Genomic DNA, 10,747 nt, shown 5'->3' with positions numbered 1-10,747 from the left:
AAAAAAAAAAAAAAAAAAAAAACAAAAGAAAACTGAAGCAAATGAATTTGGTTATATATCGAATTGGCATAACCACACAGAGATAAACTATTTCAACTGACTCTAAAACAAGTAATTTGACAATACATCCTTAGTAGGACATACCTTAAGGTCATAAATAAATCAAATATGTATATGTATGCATGTGTGTGCAATGTTACAGACGGGGCTTGGTTATACTGAAACTATATCTGGCATTTGGTTCCTACTTCAGTGCCATCTCATCAAGATCGTGCATACGTTCCCCTTAAATGAGACATCACAATGGTGTAGTGCTATCACCCTCTTAACCGCGTCACAGGATGCATGGGTGCCTGGGTGGGGAAAAGGTGGGGGGAATCATCAGCATTGCCGTAGGCTCCGGTAGGAGTCCCGCCCCCGGTCCTGTGGGACCTGGATGTGCTTTGCCATACCTTATGCTATCATCGCACCTATATTGAATGTCTTGGTCCCCATCCCAACTAGCAAGGTGTTGTTCAGTCAATGGTTACGGGGCATAATAAATAACTGACTAGTGTTTTACCCAATTAAACCCATAGACCACCGCCCCTGCGTTTGCACGCATATCCCATCTAAACCCACCCACCAACCTCCAATCCAACTTGTATTTTCTGAGGCAGGTGTCATAAAGAGACATTCCACTATCAACACTAGTTATTTTACAAAACCAGCGAACTGAAAAATATATGCATCCCACAACATTCACATATTTCAATAATAGTACTGCCCATAATTACTTCTCATACACCTCAAACACTACCCTTCAGAAAGCATATCTACATTAATATAGTAGTAAATTAAGCTTTAAATCTACATGACTTACCACTATGTATTTATATTAAGTCCTAACCAAGTTAATGTAGCTTAATATTTAAAGCAAGACACTGAAAATGTCTAGACGGGTAATTATCACCCCATAAACACATAGGTTTGGTCCTAGCCTCTCTATTAGCTCTCAGTGAGATTACATATGCAAGCATCCACAGCCCTGTGAAAATGCCCTCTAGAACACCAGAACATGAGGAGCTAGTATCAAGCACACACATATGCGGCTCAAAACACTTTGCTTAGCCACGCACCCACGGGAAACCTAAAGACCGTTACCCACTACAAGGAACTAGGAGCTCTGGGAGAAATCGGTGATTCTAGGTCTGGAGCATAAAATGTACAAATATCTTTAGATATTACAAAGTAAGGAAGCTATTAGGATTATGCTATTAGGATTATGTCAAAAGGATTCAGGATCCAACCTGAATATGTTACCACTGGTCAAAGATGGGGCAATTTTTACCTATAATGGATTACAACAAATAAAATATGTTTAAATTCTTAAGTTCATAAACATAGTGTTTTTAAAACCTTAGTCACCTTTATAAGATGCTAGAGAAACATCATACTATATTTTTATTTATTTGAAATCATTTTAAACTTAGAGAAAAGTGCAGAAATTGTACAGAGAATTGTACTCAGTGTGCCCTAATATTAACATCTTATATTACTATAGCAGAATCATGAAAATCAGAACATTACCATTAGTGTAATACTATTAACTAATCTACAGACTTTATTTGAATTTCTCCAGTTTTATCACCTATGTCTCTTTACCCAGGGTCCAATCCAAGATCCCTCATTTCATTTAACTGTTGTGCTTTCTTAGTATCCTTCAATCTGTGACAGTTCCTCAGTTTCTTTGTCTTTCATGAGGTTGACACTTTCGAAAAATCCAAGCCAGTGATTTTGTAAATGTCACTCAATTTCAGTTGGATCTTTTCTTATGAGAAGATCCACATATGCATGCATTTTTGGGCAAGAATACCACCAAACTGATGTTGTGCTCTTCTCAGCACATCATTTTGGGGGAAATTGAGGTCTGTATATCTTAACTTGCAATGTTAACTGTGATCATATAGTTAAGGGAGTGTCTGCTTTTTTTTTTTCCCCCCACTGTAAAGTTACTGTTTTTCCCTTTGTAATATACTAATAAGTAAGCTTGTTGGGGAGATACTTTGAGATTATCTCCCCAACAAGAGAAATAGGATATTTGAGATTATGCAAACATCCTGTTTCTCATCATACTTTTGCCCACTAATTTTAGCATCAATTGATGCTTCTCACTTACAACCACAACTGTGAAGTTTGCCCAATGATTACCTCTACATTTATTCTGCTCTAAGAGCTTACCTTCTCCTCTGTTTACTTATTTATTCAATTTTTTATATGAGTATAGAAATTTATGTTTTCTTTAGGTTATAACACAATAATAGCTCAAGTTTTCCTAGATTTGGCCATTAGGGGTTCCTTCAAGTTGCTTCCTGTATCCTCTAAACATGCTCTTTCATTCTGTGAATGCCTCCTTACTTTCTGACATCACATGATACTCCAAGCTCATCTGGCATATTTTGCATCCCAGCCCTGGCATCAGCCATTTCTCTAAGGATTCATGGTTCTTTTTATGAGAGAATGGTGTTTAGAAACCAATTTCTTGATGCCATGTGTCCTCATTGCTTCTGTGTTATCATTGCTTTTAGGCCCTCCCAGCCAACAGAGCTAGGAAATAAATGCATATATAGGTACACATGTATACATCTCTACTTCTTTCTGTCTATTCATAGGTGTGTACACATATGGCTAGATATTGATATAATATATAAACTATATATAATATACTGTATGTAAAATCATGAGTTTATACTGATATCCACTATTCCAATCCAACGCCTTCAATCTAGCCTTCCCTCCTTTATTTGGTTATTCTTTTTCTGACTTTGAGAAACTGGACTCTCATTAGTCACAATACACAGTTATTAGTTCAAACCTAGAGTATGTAGTTGCAGAATTACTAATTCATATACCTGTGAAAATAGAGTATTTGTGGTACCGTTATTTCTGTCCTTAGCTTTACAACACACAATCAAAATACTGTTTTCCAAAGTTACTTAGGTTATTCTTTTCTTTCTCACTCTTCAGTATGGTTATATTATCTAATTATGTTATAGTTAGGTTCATTTGTTACTGTTTCTATTCCATATTAGGTTTTCCCTACATCCTAGTTGATTTTAAGTATTTATCTATTTGGGAGGTATGCAAAACCTTATGATGGCTCTAAGAGTCAAAGGTATACAAGAAAGTATTCTCAAAAAAGTGTTGTTCCTCCCTTATCCCTACTACCCCATTTTCATTTTCCCATTTTTCTCTACCCTATTCTCCCTGATCTGTGTAGATAACCAATCTCATTAGCATCTTGTTTATTCTTTCTACATTTCTTTTACACAAGTGAGCAAATGTATGTAGGTTTTCTCATGTCTCTTTTTTACTTAAAATCAGGTCAGCATACTATAGCTATTCTATTTTACTTTACAATATATCCTGGAAATAACTTCAAATCAATTCATAGACATCTGCCTTATTCTTTTTTTACAGTTGTATAGTACTCCACTGTATGGCTGTGCCATTGTTTATTCAACAACACTCCCCTATGTAGGGATATTTAGGTTGTTTCCAATATTCTGTAATAATGAACAATGCTATCACAAATAACCTTATGCATATGTATTTCCACCTGTTGAGGGTGTATCTTCAAGATACACACACACACACACACACACACACACACACACACACACACACACAAGTTAAGTGTATATTAGCTCTGTTAGGTATTGTCAAATTCCCCTCCACATGGTTGTACTAACTTGTATTCCCACCAACAATGTATATAAATGCACCATTTTTGCCATAGCTTCATCAACAGAATATATTGTCATATTTTTCAACTTTTGTCCATTTGATAGGTTAAAAAATGATATCTCAGCTTTGAGTTTCTTTGTGAGTGCATTTTAATTTTTTTTTTTGGCACCTTTAAGGGTCATTTTTATATCATTTGTGGATTGCCTTTCATGTATTTTTCTCATCTCCTATCAGGTGTCTGGTCCTTTGTCCTCAATGTTTAACATTTTATATACGGAATTAGCCCTTAAACTGTGGTATATGGCACCAACATTTCCTCCCAGTTTGTCAGTTGTCTTTTGACTTTATCATGTTTTTGACTATGCAAAATTTTTATGTAGTCAAATGTACCAACATTCTATTTAATTACTTCTGGATCTTGAGTACAGTTTGAAAACCTTTTCCTGTATTTAGATTAGAGAGGAATTTACTTCTGCTTCTTCTAGTACTGGCATCGTTTTACTTTGTACACTTAGATCCCCAATGTATTTGGTGATTGTTTTTATGTATGGTATAAGATATAAATCTAATTTTGTCTTGTCAAATGGCTACCCCATTGTCACATCACCATTCATTTAAAAGTCTATCTCTGACCCATTAATTTTAGATGCAACCTTTACCCTATACTATATTCCCATATGTAGTTGGACCTATTTATGGGCTTTCTATTCTATCCCAACTGGTCTGTTTGTCTCCTTATAGATAAGACAGTGTAATACTGTTTATAGAAGTTTTACAGTATGTTTTAATATCTGGTAGTGCTAGTTTTCATCACAGTTTGTTTATCAATATTTTTTTGGCTATTTTTTACATGTTTGTTTCTTCATATGGACTTAAGTAACAATTTGTCTAGCTCCATTAAAAGGTTCATTGATATTTTTATTGGACTTGAGATAAGTCCAATTTTTAAGTTAACTCAGGAAGAGCTGACATCTTTATAATGTCAAGTCATTCTATCCAAGATCTTAGGATGCCTTTCCACTTGTTCTTTGTGTCTTTTCAAAAGTGTTTGAAAGTTTTCTTTATGTAGGTTTTGCACATTTGTCATTAAATATATCCCTCAGTATTTCTTCTTTGTTGCTATTATAAATGGAATTATGTTTTCTAAATAGTTATTGTTTGTATATGAGAAGGCTATTAATTACTGTGTGTTAGTTTTATAATCTGTTACCTTCTATGTTTGAGTTAGCTTATCATTGATTCTCTAAGGTTTTCCAGATATACTATCACATAACATAAAAATAGAGCTTCACTACTTTGTTATCGATTCTTACATCTCTAATTAAATCCTCCTGTCTAATTGCATTAGCTAATATCTCTAGAATAATGTTGAATCATAGTCATAGAGATGGTGAGAATCCTCACCTGGTTCCTAATCTTAGTGGAATTGTGCCTAGTGTTTTCTTCATTAAATATGATACTGGCTTTAGTTCTAAGGTACAAATACTTTATCATGTTAAGAAGATAACCCACAATTACTATTTTTTAAATATTTTTATCAGAAAGAGATATTTTAACCATACTGTTTTTTTGAAAACTGACAAAGGGTAAGAGTAAAGAATTTTTTCTGCCATTTCTATATGATCTATATCTGAAAGTAACCAAATAAAAGATTAGGCAAGTTTCTCTTCCTGGAATTACTCCAGCAATAAACAAAAAAGAAATTATCCAATAAGAATATCACTATTTGCAACCCCTAACAAAACAGTGAATCTAGTCAAAGATTATCAATAGATGCTACCTTTACAAAAAGAGAAACATCAGCATTAGATAACCTCCTGATGAAAGTATACACCATCGTCTATGAAGTAGTCTTGCCAAAAGAGAGAGACAGACAGACAGATGGAGACAGAGTTGGTGAGAGGACAAAGAGATAGATAAAGGCAGACACAGAAAGAGAGACAGAGAGAGAAACTGAATCAAGCCTCTTGCCCTAATCATTTACAGGAAATTCAAGAGACAGAAAAAAATGTCAAATAGCACAGGCATACAGTCATGAGGACTTGAACAAATGATCTATTTCTTCGATGAAGAATTTAAGGGAGGAAGAAAGAGAATAAGAGGGAGGAGAAAGTCTATGTGTTATTTTGAGATGAACCAAACTAACTCCATCTTAGATGTGAGCCTGACTGACTCCATCTTGGATTCTCCCCCCGCCCCCATTTCTCCCTTGAGTGCATACCTGGGCCACACTGTGCTGGGTCATGCTGTGCTTAGAACTATAGAAACATATAACCGTTGTAACCATATCCTGCTTGACAAGCCCACTCACTATTTTGAATATCCCCTTGACTGACTGTATGGAAAGTACGGAATGCCCCCACTTGGTAACCAGCAATCATGGGAATCGCTTATGTATACCCTCCTTAGTTAACCAACAATCATGGGAGCCTCCTGCCTACAAGTTACCGGCCTCCTCCCCTAACTTGCTTATTCTGCTTCTATAAAATTCCGCTTTGCCCCCTTACTCTGAGCAACATATAAAAGGAAATCAAACCCCTTCTTCTGGAGCGAGAGATTTTGAGCATGAGCTGACTCTTGGTCGCTGACAATAAAGGACTCACAATCAGATTTCAGAGTGTGGCGTTTTTCTAACAACTCACTCAGATGGAACAATTTTAAAAAGCTATATGTATATGTTTATATGAACCTACAAATATTTAAATAAACTTCAAGACATATCAACTAATTGCAAGGTATGGGCCTTATTTGAATCCCAATTTAAATAAACAGGCTGCAACAGAAACACTGATGAGACAACTGAGGAAATGGAACTGCTAACTGGACGTTTGATGATGCTAAGGAATTATTGATTTAGCTATGTTAATATTTTGATTATTTAGGTGTAAAAGTAAGTCCTTAGTCTTTTTTTTTTTTTTCCTTTGAGACTCATTCTGTCACCCAGGCTGGAGTGCAGTGGCACAGTCTTGGCTCACTCCAATCTCCACCTTCTGGGTTCAAGCGATTCTCCTGCCTCAGCGTCCCAAGTAGCTGAGACTACAGGCCCATGCATCACACCCAGCTAATTTTTTTGTATTTTTAGTAGAGATGGGGTTTTACTATGTTAACTAAGATGGTCTCCAACTCCTGACCTTGTGACCCACCGCCTCAGCCTTCCAAAGTGCTGGGATTACAGGCATGAGCCACCACACCCAGCCATCCTTATCTTTTTGAGATACATATGAAATAGTTACAGGCAAAATGATATTATGACCCAGACTATGGAGGGGAGGTCACAGTATTTATGAAACAAGGTTTGGACGTGTATTGATCTTTGTTGGAGCTGATGATGGCGTACATCAATGCCATTATTCTCTCTATGGAATGTTTGAAATTTCCTACAATAAAAAATGTTTTAGAAAATTTTGCATGTATTATATTTAACATTTAGACCAAATAAGATCATACACTGTAACGTGGTGGAAACAGTCAGACACATCCCCATCATAAGCAGTGGTCACCCCTGTCAGTCACTGAACCCTCAAGGGCTAACAGCCAGGTTGCTTCCAAGTGCCAAGGTAACAGGCCCCAGGGTCCTAATGACAAGAGTCCTTCCTTCCTCTTCACCCCTCAAAGGACCCCAGCTCTGTGGATTTCTCCCTCCCACAGGGAAAGCCCCAAACTCACATCATTCTCTGAGGTCCCACAGAGGATGCAGGATTTGCACTCTATGCATTGCCACTTGTAGGTCTTGACAGCCTCAGTCATGTTCAGGGTGAACTGCAGACAGGTTGGGTGACCTGGAGGAAGCCAGAAACAGCAGAGTTAGGGCCAAAGGGTCTGATCTGCCACCCCTCAACACCACTAACTGGAAACACATTGATGCCCAATGTGCAGTCAGGGCTGGGTAGCATGGTATAGGGAAAAGAATCAGGGCCCAGACAGGGCTCTACCCACGTTCTTCACTGCCCCGTTATTCAGATGAAGGGCAAAAGAGAAATACAAGCATATCCAATTCCACTTGCACTAAGACCATGATCCCCAGTAGGTGTAACCAGTTGATGAGGATAGAAAACAGTGATCAGAGAGAACGAGAGAGCAAACTGCAGAGCACGTAGCCCAGGGCAGCACTGTGAGAGACACCAGCGGGGCCCTCCAGGCCCCAGCATCAGCTATGGCAGCAGCAACAGGTAAGAACTATTTGGAGCTTGGCCTTCTGACTCAACCAGTTATTCACACTGCCTTGTGGTGCAAGGGAGGATATCAGAAGGACTGTATGAGGTTTCCAGGGTCAGTGCTCTGGGGTGGGATGAGACATTGCACTGATACCTAAAGTATCCATGCCCATACCCATGAGACTAGCAAAAGTCCACATCCTGAACAGTACCAGGGACTACAGAAGGAAGTGGACTGGCAGGGATGGCAAAAAAAATGGAGCATCAGAGCAAATGACCAGGTCTATCCCAAAAGGACTGGTCACCAGCTCTAACTCTTTTCTCCATTCCAAGTTTCATGGGAACCAACCCAACGCAAGATGAGAGGAGGCACATGAAGTTGTGACCTGCGAGCACAGCCCCCAGTGGGCCATGACGAAAACTTGGCCTGCAGAGCTGGACTCTGTCCGCAGACCTAGGTCACCTAACAGAGAGGTGCTTGCAGGGAGAAGACGGTCATGAACTGTAGAATGCAGAGACCCTTGGCCTTCTATTTGGCATGGAAGGAAAACTTGGATGACATTCCCAGGGCTCCCAGGGCTGTGAACCAGATCAGAATCTGCCCAGAGCACTCAGGGCAAAGCCTGTTACTGACTCTATCACAAAAAAAATGAACAGCTTTGTCCAGTGCTGGCCATTCACCGTTCCCCGGAGCTTCCAACTTTGCCGAACCCATTATATGGTGCCTTGTGTTGCCTCCTTCATTTGAAGGATTATGTGCTTCAAAGGAGGATGCTAGAGACAGGAGACGCCAGTCATGGTTAGCGCCACCAACCTAGTGTCCTCCACAGACAGGATCCCCCATGGCGCCACCACCCTTGGCAAAGCCACATCTTAGCAGGAGCCCCCATTTCCTTCAAGTCTTCAGAGAGCTGTTCGCATCATGGCCATTTGGATGAAATACTGTCTATTCAGCCAACATAAGGATCCTTCAGATTTGAACTCCACAAATAGAAACCACACTGAGTTACCTCTGAGAGTTCAAGGGGTATGGAAATGATTTGTTGGCATCTGGGGGGACACTCAGTGAATACAGGCAGAAGCAGCAAGAAGAGGCCAGATCTAATAGCTTTTCAAGGACTTCCCAGGTACCATCCAACTTAGAAACTCCCACAGCTCTCAACTAATAACCCTCTCAAGGTGATACCATGACCGTGACCCCAAGGAGAAAGAAGCAGTGCATTAAAAGCCTGGGTGAACAGCCAGCTGATATTCTTGAAAGCATCTCAAAGATCTGTCTAAGAAGAACACTAGCCAGGGTTGCTCCCTATTCCAATCTCTCAGAGAGAACACTGGGATGGGAACCGGGAGGAAACATCTGCTTGGAACTCCACAGATGCCCAGGTTCTCTGACAGGTCACCACCAGGAGCATGAACATGAGGTCATAGAGTGGATTCCCATAGAGGCAAGTTGACTTTGCCCGGTTCTGTGCCACACCCCAGTCACACCCAGCCAGCTCAGGATAACTATTTATTAACTTGCCAAGTACTTACTGAGCACCTTCCAGGCCAGCCATTGTGCTAGACGGAAAAGACATCATGAGATGAGCAAGACACCTCAAACCCTTCCAGCTTAGCCTAAGAGGCCTCAAATCAACCATACACACCTATCTATCAATTACAATTGTATGATTAGTGCCATGAAGGAAGAGTAGAATTGGCCGTAAAAACAAACAATAGAAGAACCTAACCTAGACCGAGATGTCAAGAAAACCTTGCCTGAGAAAGACCTTTAAGCTGATATGTGGCAGATGAGAAGTTATCTAGGTGGGAAGTAGAGGATTCCAAGTAAGGGGAACAACATGGGTGGAGGCTTTGAGCAGGGAAGCCGCTTAGCAAATGACAAGGAGAAAGGCCAGTGAGCAGAGGCTCGGTGAGCAAAAGGAAAAGGGTAAGAGGTGGCTGCAGAGGTAGCTGGAGCCAGATTACAGGCATTTAATGCCAGATGTAGGTGATGGGGAGGAAGGCAGCAAATCACACTGCCACGTGTGTACCTATGCAACAATCTTGCATGTTCTTCACATGTACCTCAAAGCCTAAAATGCAATAAAATAAATTAAAAACAACAACAACAAAAAAGAATCTGGGGCCTTTAACTCATTAAAGGTCATTAAGCAAGGCAGTGAGTGGAGTGCCTTGTGTTTTAAAGGAGGATTCTTTAGCGTGAGGGCTATCAGGATGAAGTGGTTCTGTATCTTGATTGTGGTGGTGGTTACATGGGTGATAAGATTGCACAGAACTATACATACACATACACACACGGATGTGTGCATGTAAAACCAATCACGTCTGAAAAAAGTCGATGATTGTACTAATGTCAATGGCCTAGTTTTGATATTGTGCTATGATTACATAAGATGTTGCCCTTGGAGAAAACTGAGTGAAGGGTTCATGGACCATTCTGTAATACATTGTGTAACTTCCTATGAAGCCATAATTATGTCAAAATAAATAGTTGAAAGTGTATTTTTAAATAAAGAAAACAAATAAACAAATCATGAAAAAGAAAGGAAAGTGGAAGGCAGGAAAAAAAGAAGAAAGGAAAGAAAGAAAGAAAGAAAGACAGAAAGAGAGAGACAGAGAAAGAAAGAAAGAAAGAAAGAAAGAAAGTAGGAAAGAGAGAGAAAGAAAGAAACAAAAGAAGGAAAGAGAAAGGAAGGAGAAAAGAAAGAAAGAAAAAGAAATGAGAAAAGAGAAAGAGAGAGAAGGAATGGAGAGAGAGAGGGAGGGAGGGAGGGAGGGGAGGGAGGAAGGGGAAGGGCAAGGAGAAGGGAAGGGAAGGGCAAAAGGAAGGGGAGAGAAGGGAAGGGAAGGGGAAGGGGAGGAAT

At 39.5% G+C, this 10,747-nt stretch overlaps 1 protein-coding gene across 5 annotated transcripts in view; it reads right to left on the bottom strand.

Moving 5' to 3' along the window:
* Nucleotides 1-10,747, bottom strand: part of DPF3 (double PHD fingers 3) — a 288,551-nt gene that overhangs the window by 8,362 nt on the left and 269,442 nt on the right. For 4 of the 5 annotated variants that reach the window (XM_017528735.2, XM_037738565.1, XM_037738566.1 and 1 more), the window contains one exon: nucleotides 7,393-7,505. In XM_017528735.2, the coding sequence (XP_017384224.1) occupies nucleotides 7,393-7,505 (113 nt within the window). Of the gene's footprint in view, nucleotides 1-7,392; nucleotides 7,506-10,747 lie in introns of those variants that run through there. The other variant, XR_005200301.1, reaches the window with a different exon arrangement.

The sequence above is a fragment of the Cebus imitator genome, unplaced genomic scaffold (genome assembly GCF_001604975.1).
Source record: "Cebus imitator isolate Cc_AM_T3 unplaced genomic scaffold, Cebus_imitator-1.0 Scaffold54, whole genome shotgun sequence".
In the NCBI taxonomy this organism is placed as follows: domain Eukaryota; kingdom Metazoa; phylum Chordata; class Mammalia; order Primates; family Cebidae; genus Cebus; species Cebus imitator.
This window is presented reverse-complemented; position numbering and strand designations above follow the sequence as displayed.